The sequence below is a fragment of the Perognathus longimembris genome, chromosome 12, assembly GCF_023159225.1.
Source record: "Perognathus longimembris pacificus isolate PPM17 chromosome 12, ASM2315922v1, whole genome shotgun sequence".
Classification (NCBI taxonomy): Eukaryota; Metazoa; Chordata; class Mammalia; order Rodentia; family Heteromyidae; genus Perognathus; species Perognathus longimembris.
This window is the reverse complement of record NC_063172.1, coordinates 44,372,412-44,396,332: the sequence shown is the minus strand read 5'-3', so window position 1 is coordinate 44,396,332 and position 23,921 is coordinate 44,372,412. Positions and strand designations below refer to the sequence as shown.

At 39.6% G+C, this 23,921-nt stretch overlaps 2 protein-coding genes across 2 annotated transcripts in view; both read left to right on the top strand.

The window, feature by feature from the left end:
* Stmn2 (stathmin 2) overlaps positions 1–23,708 on the top strand; it is a 40,437-nt gene extending 16,729 nt beyond the window's left edge. The window contains exons 2-6 of the mRNA XM_048358679.1: positions 7,094–7,189; positions 9,696–9,868; positions 19,208–19,399; positions 22,580–22,650; positions 23,052–23,708. Of these exons, the coding sequence (XP_048214636.1) occupies positions 7,094–7,189; positions 9,696–9,868; positions 19,208–19,399; positions 22,580–22,639 (521 nt within the window). The 3' untranslated portion in view covers positions 22,640–22,650; positions 23,052–23,708. The remainder of the gene's footprint in view (positions 1–7,093; positions 7,190–9,695; positions 9,869–19,207; positions 19,400–22,579; positions 22,651–23,051) is intronic.
* On the top strand, positions 12,398–13,018 carry LOC125361003 (glycine cleavage system H protein, mitochondrial-like). Its single transcript, XM_048359205.1, has one exon. It carries the CDS (start codon positions 12,398–12,400, stop codon positions 12,878–12,880), a length of 483 nt encoding a protein of 160 aa, XP_048215162.1. The 3' UTR covers positions 12,881–13,018.
* Positions 23,709–23,921: the final 213 nt, after the last annotated feature.

Below are 23,921 nucleotides of genomic sequence, written 5' to 3'. Positions count from 1 at the left end.
GAATAGTTTCTAAGTTGTCCAGTTCTTCTACACTATGTAATTGCTTGTTTCAGTTACCACTAGCTCTTTTTTGCTTCAATTCTTTTACAGGTATGGTCTCATGCTTTTGCCTAGGGCTTTCCTAAGACCACAGTTCTCCTACCTGTGGTGCCCATGTACCTGGATTATGTGTGTACTAGCACACCTAACTTGTGTTTTTGCAACAGAATTTCACTAAGATTTTTGCCCAGGTAGCCTTGCATAACAATCCTCCAATTTCTACCTCCCACTTAGCTGGAATCCCAGGCACAGGACAACACATCTGGCTAAGTTGCAATGTTTGTCTTTCTCTGTCTATTTGATTTCACTTAACATGTTATCCAGACTCATTCCTGTTTCTACTAATGTCAGGATCCCCCTCCTTTTTAACACTACATACTCCATTGTGCATGTATCTGTGTGTTTGTGTGTGTATGAGACCCACTCACCCAATGGTGCACATTTAGGTTTACACCATATTTTCATACTATATCTTAACTATTCTGAATAATGCTCCAATAAACTTTAGTAGTGCAGATGTGTCTTCAAAATACTCAAAATATTCATTCATTTTCTTTAAATATATACCGAGAAATTGGATTACTGAGTGGTGTATAGTATGAAGAATCTCCATACTGCTTTCCATTATGACTGTACAAATTCATATTTCATCATCACCATACAAGAGTTCCCTCTTCTCTACCTCCTTGTCAATACCTCTTTTCTCTTTTGTCTTTTTTTTTTTTTAATAATGGCCACCCTAGCCGGTGAAAGCTGATACCTCACTGCCATTCTTATTTGCATTTACTGATGGCTGGTGATGTTGAGCAGATTTTCATCTACCTTTAGTACATTTGTGCATGTTTCTTTGACAGATACCTTATCAAGTAAACATGGTGCTTGTGTTTCTGACTATGCAGAAGAAACAGGGAAACTTGGAAAATTCTTCCTTGACTAAAGTGTTCCTGTATATTTTAATTCTTTTTGAAACATAAGCTCAGTAACGCAAAACCCCAAAGACTTCGGGTGCATTACTTACTTTCTTTGTAGATGGCTTTAGATTCCTTGCAGAAAATTAAACTAATTAAAGTTCTAGTACATAATTTGATGAGACCTATTTTGGAAAATGAGTCTGCACATGGCAAAGCTGGGAGTAGCATTTGAATTTCAAAATGAAAAGGCAATTTTCAGTGCCATATCTAGGTTAGCATGAAAAATTTCCTGCACACTGTTGAGTGTGTCTCAAATGGATGCTGAGGATAATTACATTATGGAAGCAATATTAAAATGCCTCAGATGCATCTTGCAGCCTCTCTTACTCACATACTGCCAGAGTTCTTCAAAAATAAAATTACTTCAATCATTATAATATTAGTTAATTATAAGCCTTGCCATTATTTAGATTTGCTATTTTAAGTAAGTACATATATGTGAACATATATATATATATATATATATATTCTTTCTATTCTCTTAAACTCAAAGTGATCATAGGACATATGACTTGATTGTGTCTAGCACAACATCAGACTTGTTCTTATTCTGAGGAGAATCTTATGTAACCATTTATTTACTACACCAAGTCTATAAACCATTAATGCACAATTTTTCAAAGTGATTAAATTAAAACAAAATTTTATTTAAAAAATAAAAAATAATCTTTGGCCAGGCATAGTACATTCTGCTATCTCAGCACATTGAGAGGCTGAGATAGGATGAACACAAGTTAGAGGTCACCATCACTAGTGACCAAAACATTTGTGATTCTGAATATTGACCCTACAAATGCAACCATTCTGCAGAGGAAGTACAAGTTTGGCTGAATTAATCATGGATGGAAGGGTTTTTTCCCATGCTCTTCAGCCAAAACTTAAAAAGCAATGAAACATTTTGACCACTTGGGTGTCATATTCAGCCATTTTAGGGAAACAACCCAGAGGTGGTCATGGCAGCCTCCATTCATCACACAGGAGCTTCTCAGCTCAAGAAGCCATGGAAGGGAAACAAAGCCTTTTATGGGGACTCCCCTTAGCCTGATGAACAAATCTGTTTTATTCACCCTGATTTTGTTTCATGTAAGTCCCACCAATCTAGCTAAAAATCACAGCACTCTCATTATTACTACCTGGAAGTATTTAGGAGGATAAGAGGGATAAAGAATCCTTCAGGACTCAGAATTGGGCTTGGTGACAAAATCTTGACACATACACAGAATAGATTCATTCTAATACTCTAAACCATATTGTGGTTGGTCCTCATCAAGGACTGAAAGAAATTCTTCTTGGGGAAGAGGAAGTAAAAGACAAGACCTTTCATGATGAGCAAGAATTGTCATTAAATACAGCAGGAGATGTAATGAATCAAGAGTAAGGTGCGATCTCAGGATGAAAACAATTTCCTGCTTCTGCTGCAAGATTAATCACAAGGCCTGATTTGTATGATCCAATTTCTTTTCCTTGTCCCCACTGTCAAAACCAAAAGTCCATTGAACTGAAATTTAAGAGCTACATGTTTCTGTAAAACCCACTGACTGATTACACTTCTTTGACCTTCTGAAATGTTCCTTTATTTGGTTTGATTGTTATAATTTACAGAAAAACTGGTATGCTTTGGTTACTCAAAATATGAATCTTTCAGAATTTCCCTGGCTTCGGAGACCATAATCCTTGTAGGGAGAGCTGAGTAGAGTTACTGGGAACAGAATCTAATTTTATGCTAAAGCAATCAGCATTACATCATCATAGCAGAAATATTCGGAACATTATCTCATATCACTGATCTGAGATTTTTAAATATCTGAATTATTTTCTTTTTAACCTTTACCTCTTCAGTAACATATTCATCAACCAAAATCTTTTATGCTCTAAAGTAATATCCTATTTTAAAAAAAAAGTATTTCTTGCCAAAGTAAGCATAAGGACGCACACCTGTAATCTCAGCACTGGAGTGGTTGAGATAAAACCAGAGTTAGGCCAGCCTATGCTACATAGTGACAACCTATCTCAGAAAAAAAGGAATATCTTAAACAAAATCATGGTAGTCTGTTTCATCATTAAATAACAGCCTAAGCATCATTGGCCAGGCTTATAACTGCAGCTACTCAGAAGGCAGCGATCAGGAGAAACATAGTTCAAGATCAGCCCTAGGAAAAAAGTATGAGATCCTATTAGTGGAATAAAAAAAAGGGGATAAGGATGTGACTCAAGTGGTAGTTAGAGCAAGTGTAAGGTCCTGAGTTCAAGCCCCAGTACTGGATTGGGGAGTAAGCATTAACAGTGATGGGATTTCCAAAACTATATTAAACAAGATAAGCAATATTATAAGAATTGACAATTCTCAAACAACATCTGTGCCTTTTATTAGAAACCAAGCAAATCTAATTGCTGTAAACCAAGTACAAAAGATTTTGGTCCTGCATTTGTAGTATCTGATTTTGACCCTTTATTCTCTCCCAGACAGCTTTCAAAGCAAGAAACAGGTTGGGTCCAAACTCACTGGTTAAGGCTTGCGAAAACCTCCCTGTTAGACTATTATGGCAGGACAAACAAGAAAAAGGAAAAAAAAATAAGCAAATGTGCTAACAAACTCTAGAACCAGCCTAAATGCAGGTCATGATCTACATCCTTATAGTCATCTCACAGATAGCGATTGGATGGGCTGGAGGTGTGGCTCAGTGGTAGACCTCCTACCTACTCAGCAAGAATTCCTGAGTTCAAACCGCAGCTGTGCCAGGAAAAGAATGCCAGTGTATCAGAACACAGAGAAATAGATTATTCAGGGGCTGAGATATTTTCTCCCAGAAGTAGTCTATGAATGATATATTTCCAGAGCATTTTTACTATCTTTTATAGGCTAACAAAGCCTAATGAGTTCTTTTATATATTCAACATTAGCCAAAATTCAGAACTGAAATGGAATTTTGCCCAAGATGAATAAACAGAAGAAATATTCATGATACTACCAATTCTAGATTAAATAACAATGAAATTGTATGTATGAGAATTAATTAAGTAGAAAGTGTCAAAGAAAAAAATTTAAAGTCTTTTAAAAATAAATCACAGTATATTTTATTTTCTCATTAAAAACATGTAGACAGTGAAGACAAGGGTAGAGCATGAGAAAATTCTTGAGTGAATGGACGGTGTTAGGAGAAAGCAGTCAGACTGACTTTTATCACAACTAAACTTCACAATCCATTGAACCATAAACAAGTTATCTAAGCTCTCTGAGTCCTTCCCTTCACCTGTTATTTTGGACAAATTAGAATAACTTGAAAATATCTCTCTAATAGCATTGTTGAGAGGATTAAATGAGAAAATGCATGCAACTGTATTTTTTTTGTTTCAACAAATAGCAGCTGTTACAATTACTGATGGTTCATTGTAGCCATTTGGAAGAATGGAAATACAATTAAGTGTTCATACATCATTAGGCTAAGTGATATAGAATCATTATACTTCATATGGGTTGAATTTTAAATGAACTCGCTAGAGAGATGCATTTACTTGAAAACATTAATAATTAAGAGCAAATGTAGCCAACCAATAAAAATGCTTACAAATATGTATTCCTCTCCACATCATATTGAAGTACAGTGGAAAGACAGAACATTCATTGTTTTCCAAAAAACAATGGGAAAAATGACTGCGAATTCAAAATATGTAATGCCAAAGGTGAAATCTTATTAACACATTTCTCATAGCCTTTTGCATTTACTGGGGATTCTTTTGTTGATTATTTTTTACTAACTCAGATTATTTATATTTCAGTGTCTCAACTCACATCCAGTTTTCCTCAAATCATTATACTCATCTGAGGAGCTTTCACTTCATGTCACATTCTTCAGAAAGTCTCTGAACTTCTTCCCTCCACACTCTTGTAAATCCTTGCCCCAAATTTAGTTATTATTTTCTATTTGTTCTCTGTAAAGTCTCATTCTTGCATTTTCATTTTTAGTTTTTATTATTGTTTTGTTTTTTGTGCTAGGCACTGTCCTTGAACTTCTTTTGCTCAAGGCTAGCCACTCTACCACTTGAGCCACAGTTCTGGCTTTTTGGTAGTTTCTTGGAGATAAGAGTCTCACAGGCTTTCCTGCCCAGGCTGACTTTGAACTGCAATCCTCAGTTCTCAGCCTCCTGAGAAACTAGGATCCCAGGCATAAACACCAGTGTCAGACTTGTGCATCTATCTTTCTTACCTTTTCATTTCTCCTCAGCCATACCACATTACCTGCTGAACTTCATTCATGTTCTTAATCTGCCTCTTGCCTAAAAAGACCACTGAAAAACTTTAAGAAGAAAAAAAAGTGGTTCAACCTCCTTAAATTGCAAAAGCACTTAATAAATCTTACCAGGGTCCAGGCACTACTAGCTCACACCAGTAATTCTAGCTACTCAGGAGGCTGAGCGCTAAGGACTGTGGTGTGAGTCCAGCCAAGGCAGGAAAGCCCATGGAACTCTTATCTCCAATTAACCACCAAAAATGCCAGAAGTGGAATTGGCTCAAGTGGTAGAGTACAGGTCTTAACCAAAAGTTCAGGGGCAGTGCCTAAGCTTTAAGTTAAAGCCAAGCCCCAGGACTAGCACAACATATAATAATAATAATAATAATAATAATAATAATAATAATAATAAATAATAAATAATAAATAATAATAATAAATAACTTATCAGGAGTGTTGCCAGGTCTTGTTATCAAATTATGTTGCTTGTTGGAAGCAGATAAGCTAGATATTCTTATATTTTAAGCAGAAATATATAAAATTGACAATATTTGATATTTGCTCATCATTCAACTATATGCTGACAGGCCCAACCCTGTGTCTATTAGGTGTCATCATAAAAGGAAAGCTAGAAGACTGATTTGCCATATTTTAGCCAGAGTCCCATCTTAAGTACTGGCTGTATATGACTTTGCCATCTGCAAGGCTCAGTTACCTCATTTATCAAACTGGTGGTTAAGTCATGGATCACTGACTAAATCTCTTAGAAATTTCTCAATTTAACATTCTGTGGCTCTTAAAGCCTCTACTTATTGACTCTGTTTCCTGCTGGCCAACAAATGATGTCTTGTTAATTTACATCCAAGACCATGTTCTGGGAATTCCATCCTTCCCAAGGGACTGGGGGTTACATTGAGGACTAAAAGACCCTGCCAAGATTCAGACAGTACCTATGAGGCTCAATGTGCTGGGCCATAGCCGTTTATACTTCATCACAAGTCAATTCGTAACCCACATATCATTTTTCATTTCTCTTATTTTGTTAATTTTATTAGTTACATAATCACCTCGGTCAGAAGACCTCCCACCTTCTTATCCCCTATCTAAGTGGTCTGATCTGGAGGCATTTATCCTGGGGATAACCAATAGTAATGAGGGCTCCTTAAGTTTACTTGGGAAGGACACCTCTAGAAGGGAAAGGAAGAAATGAAACAGGGCAGGAGTAAGAAGAACAGAGCCAGAACACTCTCCTGCAGTTGCTCTGAAAGGTTGTCACTCAAACTGGGTTGCAGAGAAAGGAAAGGCATCTCATCAGATCTCACATCCAGGCATATGTGGGGAAAGGGAGAGCTGAGAAAATGCACTTGGGGATGAAAAGAAAGCCAAACAAAGGCCCCTGGAAGATAGATCTGCTTAATAACTATCCCCCAGTGAATAGTGGTGATTCAAGGCCAGCCCTCCCGAATCTTACATATGTACAAGAGACCTAGATACACAACTTAGTATATGGTCATCTCCGTTCATGTTGTCTGTTTCATTTTCCTCCCTATTTCTCTTCTCTTCACTTCATATTCTGTCAGATCTCAATTCCTTCTGCTTTCCTTTATTTTCATGAACTCCCTTTTATTACCCAACCCTGCTATCTTATGCAATTCATGTACTCTGTAATGGGAATATGCACCCTGGAGTTCTGTTTTCATCTTTTATTTATTTATGGTTTATGAAAGAAAAGCAATGCAGAAGTACCTGGCACTGTTCATTCTGCAGGTGGTTGTAATTATTATTCAAATATAGAGGAGCATTAAGAAGAAATTCAGGAAATGAAAGATCCTAATGTTGAATCTTTGGTTTCAGCCTACAAGGAAAAAATGAAGGAGCTGTCCATGCTGTCACTGATCTGCTCTTGCTTCTACCCAGAACCTCGAAACATCAACATCTACACTTACGATGGTGAGTGCTGCTGCAGGAGCTGCCCTGCTAGCCATGTGACTCACAAAAATGCATAAACTGTTTCTCCTGCAGAGCTCATGACACAATGAAATTATTATTTTGTACATCTCACAGTCAACCCAATGTGTTTAACTATGAGGTCTGATGGATTGTCTATTGCTCCCAGCAGTTTGAATTTGTCTACTAATAAAAATTCATTACTCAGGCTGGGACTGTGGCTCAGTGGTAGAGTGCTTGCCTAGCATGTGTGAAGCCCTGGGCTCCATTCCTCAGTACCACCTAAACAGAAAAAGACAGAAGTGTCACTGTGACTCAAATGGTAGAGTGCTAGCCTTGAGTAAAAGAAGCTCAGGGACAGTGCCCAGGCCCTGAGGTCAAGCCCCTGGACTGGCAAAAAAAAAAAAAAAAAAAAAAAAAAAACATTACTCTCTCTTAAGAAAGGGATTGGATTGGATTGTTGTTAGCAACCACATCCAGCACATCAATATTCACAAAATTTCTAAGGCCTTTTTTGTTTGCAAATAATGTAAGTGCTCAGTTGTGATTACACTAGAATCTGCACTAATTACACTAATTTGCCAGGAAAGAAAAATGCCCTTTGCAGTACTCAAGATAAAAAATCAGCAACTATCACTGGTTTTTTTTTATATAAAGTACTCCTATTTTGCTCACGAATGTCAACAATCTAATAAAGACAATTCAATTAATAACTAAAAATGACTTACAATTGAGGCCCAGGTAGAAAAGATTTGAAAAGACAAATGTGAAGAGTTGGCATGATAATTAACATTACTGAGTTCAGTGTTTTAGATTATATTTATTATGAGTCCTTATGCTGGGTGTGGGTTTCTTCCTCACTGCTGGCCACTCTCCAGGTGGCCTGGGCAGCCTCAGTTAATCCAATAATCTTCTCTGGGGGAGCTGTGAGGTTTAAATGGTGCAATGCTAGCAGAATACTCAGCACCAAGCACAGTCCCTGTAAGCACTCTATAATAGTACTCTGTCCACAAGGTCATTCACTTATAATTCAGTCCATTTAACCACAATGTTTCATCCAGTTACATGCTTACTAGATTTAGCTTAGGCATATTTTGCTATTAGCACCACAATTCTCTTTCCTTTCCACATATGGAAAGAGAGGCATCAAAGACAAGGCAGGGTGACCTTGTGGCACAACATTCTTTTGTGCCTATAAAGCATACTTAAGGACTCAAAGGCCTTTTCCTCCCAAGGTCACCCTGTCCTATCACAAACATCCTGAGACTGCCTTAGCTGCCCTATGTGAAGGAATTTCACTTTCCAATCATAATTTTCATTAGCATGCAATCCCAAGGCTCACTTTGTATAAGTTCATTCTATCAACATATAAACTATACCATTCTTTATTTTCTGCTAAATATAGCCTCAACTAGGAATCCAGCTGTGTTTGTGACATTTCTGGGGTTTGAGCTGAAGGCATTTCTCTTGTCACGCTATAGTAAGTGCTTTAGCACTTGAGTTGTGTCCCAGTCCTGATTAGTTACTTCTTTTTAGGTTCGATCTGTAAATGAGATTCTGTCTTTATGTGCCTGGCTCTTTTTCACTTTGCATAATGCTCTCAAAATTCATTGGTGCTCTTCCTGTGGTTGTACCTACACTATCTCTGTAATCTTATCTGTAATCTTATCTGAGTATATTGGAAACCGTGTATACTGGTATTGGAACTAGGAAATTGAAAGGGAATACCAAAATTGAGAGACACAGGGTAAAAAAAGACAAACAACTACAAAAGCAATACTTGCAAAACTGTTTGGTGTAAGTGAACTGAACACCTCAGGGGAGGAAAGGGAAGGGGGGGGTATGAGGGACAAGGTAACAAACAGTACAAGAAATGTATCCAATGCCTAACGTATGAAACTGTAACCTGTCTGTACATCAGTTTGATATTAAAAATTTGAAAAAAAATTCCTTGGTGCTATCAAAAATGGCAGGGTGCCCTTCTTGTTTGGGGCTGAATAATTTTCCATATAGATATGTATGAATTAGAGAATTAGAGGCTGCTTTGCCCTCCTCTACCACAATGTCTCTTTCCCTGGCTCCTATTTGAGGAGCACTTTGAGAGGGTATTGTAATATAATAGGAGCAAGACAGGACAGCCATGATATTTCAAAAAAAACAAATCCATACTACTTGGCTTTCATACAAAATTCATCTGCTCAAAAGGAAAATTGAGCTTCAAGTATAACCTTTTTTTCTAAATGTGCCTGTCATTATTGAACTCTCTGTAGCCATTATTAAATTTCTCAACACTGTAAATGCTCTTATTCTATCAAACTATATCCATAGTTGTGCTAACAAGAGACTAATTATATGCCCAAACAACATAAGCAAATTGCAAGTACCATTAATCTATCTCCTGGAATAACAATGCTACTTTCAATTACTGGACTCCGAAGTTTTAAACTGTGTTCTCAAGACACTCAATGCTTCACTGGCCGCTCAAGCTTAACTTTCTCCAACTTCTCAGATATGGAAGTGAAGCAGATCAACAAACGCGCCTCTGGCCAGGCTTTCGAGCTGATCTTAAAGCCACCATCTCCTGTTTCTGAAGCACCCCGAACTTTAGCGTCTCCAAAGAAGAAAGACCTGTCCCTGGAGGAGATCCAGAAGAAGCTGGAGGCTGCTGAGGAAAGAAGAAAGGTAACTTTGCCCGTAATAGTTAAGCTCTTTCCTCTCCTTTCCCTTACTCTCCTTCCCTCCTCTTCCTCCTTGTTCTCTCTGTGTCTCTATCTTTCCCTCTGTATGTCTGTCTCCTCTCCCCTCCTCCTCTCTCCCTCTGATTGATTCTGGTTTTCGGCTAGCCCAAACCTGAGCTGTGGTAGATCACCAAAGCTTTAGTGCCTCCACATTCCTCGTCAGAGCTCCTGCTCTAGATTACTCCCCTGTGTTGGGGCTGAGGGGTAGGGGTGGAGATCCCCCTTCTCAGGATCCCCATGTTCCTCCCAGTGCAAAGCAGAGCTTTGCTTCGAACTACCAGGTCCCAGGAAGAAGTGTAATCCAGAGGGCTGGAGCTTGCCCCTTCCTTTCCCAGAACCTCACTGTCTTCGCGTGAATGTAATCCTCACAACAAAAGAATCTAAGAGACCCTACATTGTCTTCTTCTGCCCATTTCCAAGCCTAAGGGAAATTGGTGACTCTTTTTGTCATTGGTTCCTGCTGTGTTACAGATATTTTCCATAAAAATCTTTGAGTTTTTGCCAAACCTTTAATTTTCTCCAAAAAGGTGCTAAGAAAAGTCAAGGACATTCAGATTTGAGGTCACTAAGAAATCCGAGCAACTCTGTTCTATCGAAGTTACGTGAGAGTGGACATACTCCAGCCGTGCTCTATGGCTGTGATTCACCTCTGGGCACTCCTGACCCACCCACCCCTCAATGTAGAATTCTCTCCCTACATCAGATTTTCCCTGAAAGTTTTATCATGCATTTTTAGACTCTTGTAGTCACTATAGCTAGAAGACATTTTGAATCCCTTTCAAAGCAATATTGTGTCATATTCCCGTTGGTATTTGTTAAAATTTCCATTACGCAGAAGTGGCATTATGATTCAACTAGCAGAGTGCTAGCCTTGAGTCAAAGAAGCTCAGGGACCCTACGTAGGCCCAGAGAGTTCAAGCTCCAAGACTGGCAAAAGAAATCCATTATGAAAGACACTATGGAGATTATCTTCTACTAGTAGAGTTTTGATTAGAAGGAAGTATAATTAATTAAAACAAAGTACCAACTTAAAGAGAATCATCAATTGATTTTACTCTATTGGATTATACTGGATTAATTAGTGCCTGTTTGAAGAACTGTTAAATCTCATTAAAATCTTCAACTAGTACATATATCTCAGTAAATATCCTAGCAAGGGCACACAGAAAACCAAAGTGTAATTCAATTAGCTAAAGCAAAAAGCGAGTGTGTGCTTTGAAAGTCTTGGAGTGTTTACAGCATCAAGAACAGCAGAACACAAGGCTGCAAGTTCAAATCCCAGTGCCACCAAAGTTAGAAAGAAGGGATCAGGAACAGCTAGATCCACAAGATTAAACTGTATTGTCAGAAAACTTTCCATCATTTCTTCTTACTTCTGATTGGCTTCATGACGAAGGAAGTTTAGCTTTAGCTGGTCCCAAATTATTTCTCTAACAATTCCAGCAGAAAGAGGACTTCTCTTTCCTCATAGTTCTAAGTCCTAGGATTGCAGCTGTGTGAACTCATCTAGATCCGCCAATTGCTGTGGCCAAGGTGTGCAATAACTTGAATATTTTTAAACCCTATATCTTCCATTAGATTATTGACTCCATAAAGATAGAAGGATGTGTCTATTGTCTAATCGTGATTGCAATAGATCATACAACACACTTTTAATTGTCTATGGTCATACTCTGTTCCATCACTTACCTGTGCCCTCATGCAAGTCACCTGTTTATCTTTTGCTCATGAGTAGAATGAGGCTTGTGCTAGGTTCTGAATCATGGAACTAAGGGAGAATTAGGTTCATCAACCTAACACACAAAACAAGTACTGTGGGTATCTTGTCCATCATTCCTAAAAATACATCCAGTTCTAGACATCACAGAGAGGTTTGATAAGGAAGATAACTTTGATTAACACAGATAGGTAGCAAAATGTTACCAGACAAATCATTTAAAAAATGTTTTTAAAGACCGGGGCTGGGAATATGGCCTAGTGGTAAAGTGCTCGCCTTGTATACCTGAAGCCCTGGGTTCAATTCCTCAGCACTACATATATAGAAAGAAAAAAAAAAGCCGGAAGTGGCGCTGTGGCTCAAGAGGTAGAGTGCTAGTCTTGAACAAAAAGCAGCCAGGGACAGTGCTCAGGCCCTGAGCCCACGCCCCAGGAATGGCAACCAAAACAAAACAAATAAACAAAGACTGGGCCTGGGAATATGGCCTAGCAGCAAGAGTGCTTGCCTCGTATATATGAAGCCCTAGGTTCGATTCTCCAGCACCACATATATAGAAAACGGCCAGAAGTGGTGCTGTGGCTCAAGTGGCAGAATGCTACCCTTGAGCAAAAAGAAGCCAGGGACAGTGCTCAGGCCCTGAGTTCAAGACCCAAGACTGGCCAAAAAAAAAAAAATGTTTGGCCCCGCCCCTCCCCCCCGCCGGCCTGGTGTTGGAGGCTCCGCGCGCGGCGACCCTCCAAACCCCTGCGGTCGATCATGGCGCTGCTGCGAGTGGCCCGGAGCCTGGGGTCCGCGGCCCTGGCGCCGGCCGCGCCCTGCCCGCCGGGCGCCGTCCGGACGCTGTGCACAGGGCCTGCTCTGCTGTCGGTGCGAAAATTCACAGAGAAACATGAATGGATAATCACAGAAAATGGAACTGGAACTGTCGGAATCAGCAATTTTGCACAGGAAGCTTTGGGAAATGTTTACTGTAGTCTGTCTGAAGTTGGGACAAAATTGAAAAAGCAAGATGAGTTTGGTGCTTTGGAAAGTTTGAAAGCTGCCAGTGAACTCTACTCTCCTGTGTCAGGAGAAGTAACTGCAGTTAGTGAAGTGCTTGCAGAAAAGCCAGGACTTGTCAATAAATCTTGTTATGAAGACGGTTGGCTGATAAAGATGACACTGAGTAATCCTTCAGAACTAGATGAACTAATGAGTGAAGAAGCATATGAGAAATACATAAAATCTATTGAGGAGTGAAAATGGAACCATGAATAAATTAGAGTGAAGTAACTTACTGCAGCATAGTTGTCTAAATTAGTGGTGGATGAAAATTTTAACATTTTGCAGCAATTCAACACTTTCTGGTAGGAAAAGCAATGACTCAACACTGCTATGAGAGAAATACCCTTCACTTTCAAATGATTGCAGACAAACATCATATGTTTTGTTTTTTTTTTTTACAATAATGGGTTTTAGACTAAACTCTAGGATTTGGTATTCAGAATATGTTGCCCAGGGTAAAATCTATAATTATGTATCTCAAGGGTAATACTGTTATCATACATCCTGTTGTAACTTTAAGTCCACCTCTGGATTTGGAATGACCCAATGACCTCGCCATTTGAAGTAACTGGGAGTGGAAGAAAGTGCTTGTTGGACAACCTCAGATGAAGAATTCTAGCTCCATTTTATAATGCACTGCATTTGCTGGTGCTGTTTTTATACAATGAAGCAACAGGTTTGCAGAAAGTAAGAAAATAAATAAAATATTAAACCTCTTTAAAAAAAATGTTTTTAAAAACCATAAATGCCCTACCTAAGTAGGTCAGTCCAACTAACATGACGCAAAACAATTAGTACCGTGGGGAAACAAATGATGAACAGCTAAATGGCAACACTGCATCCTAAAATAGACTAGATTAAATTAAAAAGCATTCCTCAAAAAAGTACAGTGGGATTTAATTCACATACATCCCCAGCACAGAGAGCTCAGGTCTCCGGAAGCTCTGAGATAAGGCAACTGAGATGGAAACCAGAAAGGGGGGTTGGTTTTATAACTGTGGGGTTTATATAATCCTGTGCTGGCTTTTCACATTTGCTATTCAGGAAGATACTGTGACCCCTCTACCCCACCCAACCCCACCACAAAGCCTCCCTGACACTATGCCTGGGTAAATAGTCCTCACTTTGGTTACCGTCCCCAAAATCTCTGTCTAGGAACAGATGGGCTTCAGAATGAGAGGGGCACATTCTCAAATGCTTTGTATTTTATTCATTATTAATTTCATCTTACACCTCTGACTTTCTAAAACAAAGTGACTCTTGCCATCCTTGGTTAATATAACTATACTAGATTGTCATATTTCAACAAGGCATCATTTGTGACTGTAGATGGGTTACAGTGCGTTGTTAGCAGAAAAGCTTATCACTACAGATACATCATCCAACCGGCAAGTATTCAGGCATGCGTGTCTTGGGCATTTGACATTTGATAAAGTTTTCTGAGTTACAAAGGATAAATTCTCCAGCATGATAGACAGGGACACAAAAATGAGGTGGAAGTAACATGTTTACTTCAGAAATGAGTGAAAAATTAGTGCCATTGAAAGCCTAGTCTTCAATGAAAAAATAAAATTAAAAAAAAGAAAGCCTAGTCTTAAGTCTTAGTGAAATGAGATTTATGTACCCATTCACTTAAATTTATCTTCCATTTCATTTGCACAGCCACTCAACTCTTAAATTCAGCACTTTAAAAGAATGGCAATTAACCTCTGTGGGGAAAAAATGGTAAAGTGTTCCTAAATGTCCAATAACTCTGATCCTCTGCCTCATTACTTTCCCTTCTCTTACATCTCATAACGATTGCAGCCATTCTGAGCTCGCACAGAGGCTATATATCTATTGCTCACCAATAATGTGTCTCCGTTTCTATATCAACAATAGACAAGAGAGATTGATTTTTGCCTTCACAGTTTCATTCTATCAGCTGATTGCTACCTTAATCATTAATTGTCCAAGTTAGTACTATAGCAACCTTCTGTGTGAGGTGTAACTTCTACCACAACTTTGTATGTCGCATGTCTTCATTGTGCCTAGTGTCAGGTCATGTTTGGTGCAATATTTAGGGTTATTTTTAGTTAATGGTTGTGTTCATTCATTATAAATACTAGGATCAGAGATGGTCACTGGTGGCTCATGTCTGTAATCCTAACTATTCAAGAGGCTGAGATCTGAAGAGTGCAGTTCAAATCCAGGCTAAAAAAAGAATTCCATGAGACTCTTATCTCCAGTTAACACCAAAAACAAAATAGAAGTAGAGCCATGACTTAAATGGTAAAGCACTAGCTTTGAACAAAAATGCTGACGGACTATACCAATGCCTTGAATTCAAGCTCCAGGACCAGTACCCCCCCCCAAAAAAAAACCCCTAAAATCAATACTATTTTTCTTCATAGCATAACTGAAGTTTAAATTATATCCCTATGAAAATAAATTTCTCCCCAGGGATAAAGCTAAAGACATTGTAGGTAGCAGATGGTAGGCCATGAAGAAGGGGTGAGACTCAGACTTTGAGTAGAGGTGCATTGGTCACCTGAGGAGGTAAGCCCCACCCCACCCCCAACCAACTCCATAGAGGAATTCTCCTAAGCATGGACTATTAACAAGTAGGAACCAAAAGACAGATACCCAAATATTTTCTCAAAAAACAAATTCCACATCTTAGTATTTTTTTTCATAGACCTGAGCTTTAAATATGTGAAGTATAGACATTTATAGAGCCCACAAATGCATTAGTTGAAATAACGGTGGATATAAGATTCCCTTCAGTGTGGAAGGCCAAGCATACAGAAGAGAACAGCCCAGGACATCTCTGTCAGTCAGCAACAGACTCAGATGATAACCCTCCATATTCCCTTCTGTTTCTCTGTTTCTCTATCACTCAGTTAATAGGGCTAAAGAAAAAATGCACTTCATACCTCTACTGTAAGATCTCCTGTAGCCCCAATGGCTGCACAAGTACTAGCTCTACTATGGCAGCCATTTCAGAGCCAGCCATTCCTGCATTGTTGTAACTGCAATAATCACTACTTACAATGTGAGTTTTCTGTGACTCCTAATGCAGACTGGGGGAGTTATGCCAACCAAGTCTGGCCCACCAAGGCAAGAAACTTGAAAAGGAATGTATTGCTAGGTTACCCTTTTCATTTTGATGCATTCCCTTCTCAACTCGCCTCTCCTTCTGTCTCTTCTTAATTTTGGCTCTATTGCCAAAAAAAATTAAGGCTCAAATATGAACATTAAGTGAAAGCACAAGTAAACAAATTACTCGAGTTACTTTGAGTTTCTGGAAATGAACATTTCAGTCATTTCAGGTCCGCAGTAACCATCTCTGAGCAGAGGCAGCGTCACCGCGCCCCCTGGCGGTTAACTGATCCACAGTGCCAAGGTGGCCTACACACTCCCCTGCAGTAGGATGAAAAGAGCTTCTAGTCCCACGTTGTGGCTAATTTCCCTGGGCCACAGGAACTCCTGCAAAAAGGCTACTAGAATCAAAGGGCTGGAAAAACCAGGAGGATCTTGTAGGGGCAGCGTGGGGATCCTCATGTAAGAGAAGGGGAGGGAAGGAGCTGCTAATGCTAAACAAATCTCTAGCTGACCTTACAGGTATAGCCCCTGGACCAAAGGGACATTACCTAACCATACATCCAGGGAGAAAAGTAATTTAATAGTGTCACACTGGAGGATTTTGAATGGTTAAGTTCTGTTTTGCTTCATTTGGATTTGCTTGGTTTGGTTTTATTTCCTGGGACTGATGCCAGGAGAGTCTGTGCATTAGGAAAGAGGCTGAAGGCTCCTATCCAACCCCTAATTCTTGGACACATACCCATCTGTGGTGATCACCAGCCTTCTTCCTCTGGCCTGGAGATTCCAGATACAGAACTTTTTAGAATGAAGGGTTAAAATGTGAGTATCATTTCACTGTGGGGTTGCCTATTAATATTTCCCTTTCAGTTGACATTGCCTATTCACATGACCCCCTTCAGTAGACAGTGCATGGCTGGGGATGAGGGAATTTTAGAAAAGGGCTTAGGTTGTATTCAACCATAAAAGCCCCAAAATCCTTCTCCTCATCCTCCTCCCCCTTTCTTCCTCCTTCCTTCCCATTCAACCTCTTCTTCCCTCTTCCCCTCCTCCCTCCTCCCAACCCCCCTCCCAACACCACTCATATTTATTAATCTTGGTAACCCTACCTAAGCAAAATCTCTATAGGCTCCTTTTATCAACAGGCCCCTTAGAGGTAGAAGGGTGAAAGTACAACATAGTAGGTAATTCATTTTTATTTCTAGAAAGCTTCCATTCCGAAGTTGTGAAGTTTGTACATGTTACCATTTTCTATGCCTTTCATATAGTCTTTCACACAAGCTAAAACAAAGGAACAATATGAGGAGTCCACTAGAAATGTCATTAAAACCATTGCAGGGTGAAAGCAGGAAGTAGGCTGGTCGCCAGGATTTTCTGCCTAATCCTTCACAAAGCCACAGATTTTTGAATAGACACATCAAACACATCTCAAAAAGAAAACCAAAAACCATTGTCTGATTTTACCATTTCTTTAGAATTTTAGATGAAGAGAATAGATTTCTTTTTGAGGCCCAATATTGCTTAGGCATGAGCTTTCCAATAAACTACCACAATCCCTATCATCAACTACCATGTTCTCCCAGTGATACTTTCTATGGAAATCAATATTCAACAGGTCCTTTGGGGATTTTTTTTCTCTACCATTAGTTACATAATCACATGTTTAGAGCCTTCCCTGAAGTGAGCATTCACCTCATAGTATCAGCCAGTCTCAAGGAACTGACCAGGAACAATGAATGTGTGGTCATTTGGTCTTAGCCTGGATAGATTAGTACAGATAAGATTTCTCTTTGCCATACAGTGTGGATGAAATAATAACACTTCCAAGGTTAGCAAGGCAGCTAAGGTTCAAACATACCATTGAGGGCACCAGTGCCTTTTGCACAAAGCAGACTGGTTCTTCCTGCATTACAGTCACTGGAAGATATAGATTGTAGAAGATATAGATTCCTGACCCTCACCAGAGAATCTTGAAATCATAACCTCTGGAGGTTTACCAAGTACCCCAGTGAAGATGTGCACCCTCAGAGTGGAGCGCTTTCTTGCTACCAAAAGAGAATTGCACTTCCCCAAATTGGGGAGGGCCTGAAGGAAGCACCTCTAATTTCTGACTGGTGTTTCTGCTCTAATCAAAGTAGCCACCATGGGATTTCAGTGCATACCCAGACTATTTTAAGTGAAGATCAGAATAAGAGCTTTCTGCTAGCTATGCCCAAGTGGGTGTTAAGTTAGTGCTGTTGGTAGGTTTTCAAAGACAATCTAGCTCATGGAGAGAAGGAGGCACAGACATAGGATAAGAAGAAAGTGAATTTAGTTAGGTAACAGTGGTTTATACCTGTGAGTCCCAGCTACTTGAGAGGTTAGATCAGGAAGATTGTAGCTCAAGGCCAGCCTGGACAGAAAAGCTTACAAGACATCTTCTCAACCACTATCTAGGCTTTTATCTGTTGTGCTAGCTATGGCTGAGGTCAGGAGGATCTTGGGTCCAGGACAGCCTGGTCAGAAAAGTCCTTAAGACTCCATTTCAACAGAAGCTGGGCATGGTGGCAAGTGCTTGTCATCTCAGCTATCATAGAGTGCCTAAAATAAGTGTGCTGCAGTCTAAGTATGTGGCCTGGGAAGAAAGTAAGACTCCTTCCCAAAAATAACCAGTGCAGCTCGGCACCGGTGGTTCACACCTATACCCTAGCTACTCAAGAGGCTGAGATCTCATAATCTTCGAGAATCTTCTCCCCAAGTAAGTAACAAAAGACTGGATCTGTGATAGATGAACATCCATTAGCTAAAAAGCCAAGCAAGACCATGATGCCCTGAGTTCAAGCCCCATACCAACACAAAACCAGTCACCAGTGTTAAAAAGTGTTGGAGGTATGGCTCTATCTAGTGCAAAGCTCTGAGTTCAAACTCCAGTACTACCAAAAAAAGAAAGAAGTGAAGGAAGGACAAAATGAAGGTAAAAGACAATGATTTGATTTTTTTGGCTGACAAAAGTCAAAGCTCATTTTAGGGTCCAGCTTATAGATGGCCAAAAAACAATGGAGTAGAGAAAGGACTGAAAGGGAAGGAAAGGGGACCCAAGTATTTACCCATGTTCCTCAGGTTTCAATGGATTGTTGCTATCAAAAGATTAATTATAGCACTTCCTATTACAGAAATACTTAGTAGCAACTTATTTTTTTAATGAATGAGGGTTAAATGCTTCTTCTAAGACAATCTATCCCCCCAAAAAATTCACAGCTTGAAAATTCAGCTAGCCACATTTCCCCAGCTAGCCCCATCCCCCCCCCAACCACATTCTGTAGAAATTGCTACACTGCTCAATTAAGTATGAAACTGAAGGAAGTATGCTAGGCTGCAAGTAAGGCTCCTTTGAAAAGAAGGACCTTCCTTCACTCCTGCCAGGCATTCAGAGATTATCAATTGGCTATTTATCTTCCTCAGTCTCAGGAGGCCCAGGTGCTGAAACAATTGGCAGAGAAGAGGGAGCACGAGCGAGAGGTCCTTCAGAAGGCTTTGGAGGAGAATAACAACTTCAGCAAGATGGCGGAGGAGAAGCTGATCCTGAAAATGGAACAAATTAAGGAAAACCGTGAGGCGAATCTAGCTGCTATTATTGAACGTCTGCAGGAAAAGGTAATCTCAATAAAGTCCTGAACATGTGGATGCATTTGTAGTACATACAGCTAAGTGAACCCCGATGCTCCCCAGGAAGATACTTAGTCAAAATTTGCTTCAGGTCAAAGTCCATGAGCCCCCATGATCAGGGTCTCACTATGCAGCATTGACTTGATCTGGGATATAGCACAGTAGAGAAAATGAGCATATAACATTTGCATGAGAATTGTATTTGATTTCCCAGTGGTGAATAGGCTCAGGAAGGCTAATTCATGCTTTTCAAATGTAGCCTTCTGTACAAACATGAAGACCCAACCTACTTAAAAAATACTATCTTGGAAATATTGAGTATTATATTAGGATAGTAGTGCATAATATTAGTGCAATGTAAATATTATTTGGTTTAATAAATACTTGTATTTAATATAAATATTAAACTGGAAAAAATATATTTGTCAGGAAAAGCTTCTCTGAACATCTTAATGGATAAGCCCATTCTCTGCATGTAGGAAAACCCATGAAGAATTGTGTGGAACTGATAGCAAAGAGGATAACCCATCGTGTTCTGGTACAGTGGTGTCTTTCTTTTCAGCACTCAGCATGTACCCATCGCATCCATTAGGAAGAGCCATGAGATAGTTCCTCAAAAATGTTTCCCCTTCTGTCCTGCAGGCTTTATGTACCTAGCCCCCAACAAATTAAAATTCATTGAGTCTTATCTAATTTCCAGAGATTGACTTAAGCGTAAAGACTGGGAACCAGCCAGACTCCCATAGCTCACACTTGAAATTCCATCTACTCAGGAAACTGAGATGTGAGGATCAAGGTTCAAAGCGATCCTGGGCAAGAAAGTCTACCAGACTCTTATCTCCAACTAACTACCAGAAAGCCAGAAGTAGAGCTGTGGCTCGGTGGTAGAGCACTAACCTTGAGTGAAGAAGCTAAAGGAGAACGTCTAGGCCCTAAGTTCAAGCCACTGTACAAACCCAACACCACCACCCCCAAAAAAGAAAGACTAATAATAATTATTATAATTTTTCCTGTTGTAAAAGTTACATTTTTATGAAGCTTTAAACTTGAGTCTGGTTTTTCATTGTTGCTCTTTTATTTTGTGTTAAGCAAGGAGAGATGGCCCAGACTTTTTCTTAGTTTGTGTGTGTGTGTGTGTGTGTGTGTGTGTGTGTGTGTGTGTGTGTAAGAGCTCAGCTCTTACTAGTGAATCTCTTTTTGCATGAGAAAAAAAAACCTGCTATGTCTTTTTCCTGGTATTGAGAGAGCAGAAAAAAGAATGAGTTGCATCTATGCTCATTTCCTCTACAACATTTCCCAACAGGACTTGATTTCTCTATACATTCTTTTTATCTCTTCTTAACTTTGAATATATATTTTTAAACCTCATTTAAGCTAACTAAATAAAGTTGCTTTGGAATTCTTTCTGTAGAGTCATCTTCCTGCTTCCTCCGAGTCTGTGCTTTTGAGGAAGTAGAGAGAGCACACTATTCTTTTCTCTCCCAGAACCTACACCTGACAGGTCAATTTTTCTGTATTCTCATGTGCAGCTGTCTCTGCACGGTAGCACTGAGCTTGCAGTGCAGTGATTGCATGGATGCACTGTAGAGCCAGGCTCTCTGGGGTTGAGGCTCAGCTCAGACACCAGGATTTATGAGAACTTCATCTTCTCTGTACCCTAGCTTCACCTGTAAAACAGTATCCACTGAGGTTCTAACATAAAGATTAAGGGAATTAACACAGGGAAACTATGTATTGATGAGTGTCTGATATATATTAAGTACTCATTACATGCTCGGTATCATAATATAAAGTGTGGATTCCTTGAAGTTATTAGAGCTTTGTAAGATTGATTTTAGATCTGGCCACAGTCTTTGGTTCTGAACTAAAGGAAACTACATGAAGGAGAAGTAATATAAACAATATTCATCATTCAATATAAGCAATATTCAAAATGTAATATTACTAATAAGTTACATTTTAAAATTCAGTTTAATGAACACTGAATGCCTATAATGTTGCCTTAGTGATATTCATATGGCTAATTACTAAAAAAATACTGGGCCCAGAGTTGAGCTCCCAGCCCAAGGCTGGCATCTTTGTTCCTCATGTAAATAAACAACCACCAATCACATGCTGCTTGCAAGTGGAACAGAATTTTCTTTAATTAAGTACCAGTCTCTTGGTGAACTTAGAGTTAAATATAACAAATGAGAAAAAAATGGGTATTCTCCTTAAGTTAAAACAAAATGACTGCCAAATAAAATAGAAGATTTATTTATGCAGGTGTTCAAAGTAAGATTAGTCACTGGTGGTCTCAAGAAAATGTTTGCAGAGAAAGAGAGAACTGACTGTGACAGGGCTCACAGAGTGAGTTGATGCTGGCAACTGGAAATTGCAAGCACTGAAAAATCACAGGAATCAGGAGCTGGTGGCCCATTCCTGTAATCCTACCTAATCAAGAGGCTCAGATCTTCAGATTACAGTTCAAAGCCAGCCCAGGCAGGAAAGTCCATGAGACTTTTATCTCTAATTAAATGCCAGGAAACCTGATGTGGCACTGTGGCACAAAGTGGTAGAGCACTAGCCTTGAGCAAAAGAGCTCAGAGAAAGCACTCAAGCCCTGAGTTCAAGCCCTACAACCAGAAGAGAAAAAAAAAAGGGGGAGAGAGGGAGACAGAAAGAGAGAGAGAAGGGGAGGGAGGAAGGAAGGAGGGAAGGAAGGAAGGAAGGAAGGAAGGCAGACAGGTAAGAAAGAAAGGGAAATGAAAAAACACCATTAAAATGGTAGGGGAACCAACAAGGTGACTTATCTCTACACTTGGATTTTACACAGAAGTCATATTCACAGTTCTCTTAGACATTTGACTTTTTGCCATAGGTCCAACCAAATAAGTATTAAGTATTACTTTAAAGTCACTATAAGGCCAGGGTTTGGGGGTATGGCTCAGTGGTAGAATACTTGCCTAGCATATACAATGCACTGGGTCCCTGTAAGTCCTAGGGCCCACACTCACATTTGTGTGAAATCTGCACTGTTCCTTTTAGGAATCCCTGCCTTTATGTAGACACCAAACCAAGTTACTTGCAGCCATGCACATGCTAAGCAAAGCAAAGGGCAGGCCATGCTCCTTCCATGCGGACCAGACCGCTTGCACTCTGTGACATTCTCCCTTTGGTATGTTGTAGGAGAGGCACGCTGTGGAGGTGCGCAGGAACAAGGAACTCCAGGTTGAACTGTCCGGCTGAAGCGATGGAGGGTACGGCACACCCCTAACCAATAGTAATCCCCCTGCCTATATTATAATGGATCATGTGATAACAGTATGGGAAATGTATGACATGGTTTAAAAAAGAACTCATTATAAAAACAAAACAAAACTCAAAAATGAAAACAGAATCAAAAATAAAAAAAATCAATGCGGTCTCTTTGCAGAATGTTTTGCTTGATGTTTAAAAAAAAAACCTTGGATCTTATTTTGTAAATACTTACATTTTTGTTAAAAAAATACAAGTATTGCATTATGCAAGTTATTTCATAATCTTACACGTCCTGTAACAGGCTTTTGATGTGTCTTTCCACTCAAATGAATTTGCTAAGTCTGTTCTTTTTGAAGCTCCCCAAGTCTAACTCCATTCCCTGCCTTCTTCATCCCAACAGAAAAACAAAATGAGGTCAGTAGACAGTCTATGGTGCTAGAAACCCACCATTGCCTAATGACCTAGATGAGTTTGTCATTTCTGAGCTTGACTAAGACTATACCTGCATCCCAGGTATCATGGCAACACACGAACTTCCACATTTGTTCGCTTATAATCTACTGAACTGCCTGGAATCTACAAACCCAGGCTAAGGGGAACCACCCGTCCTAGCATTTCTTTCTGCTTCTAATGGTTATGTGCTACAAATGTGCTTTGGCTTTAGAAAGGGATGGAAGAGAGGACAGATCTTAGATGGATCTGGGTAGAAGCATAGGGTGGAATCTTTTCAAATGCAGAACACAAATCCCCACCCAAGTGGTTCAATCAGCCATGAAACCACTCTTCATGACATGGGCTTTCTTCTCTAGTTTCAGTGCTTTCAATAGGGTGAATTAATTAACGTGTCAGGTGGCTTATTTGTGGATGCCATGGTCGATGATGTTCATTTTAAGCTTATACCTATAGTACAAGTACATGATGCTATGGAACCTTTTATTCCTCTTGGAAACTGTGAGCTGGTTGTTGCATTCAAACACAAACAAAAACAAAATCACAAAACACTGTGGACTTTCACACAAGCTGGTCTTTCTTCTTCCCCAGTGTGAGGCAATCCTGCCCATATATATATATATATCACTCCATCTGTGAAGCAGACACAGTTCAGGGGGTCTAGGCAGGGCATTTGTGCCAACTAAGAGAATCACCAGAAAACCCACCATAAGTACCTATCGCAGTTTTGAAGTCATTTCTCCCCTCTAACTCCTCCCAACTCCTGAAGGTTGCTGCCTGCATATTTACTCCTCATTAGTGCTATTTTCCTGTATGTCAT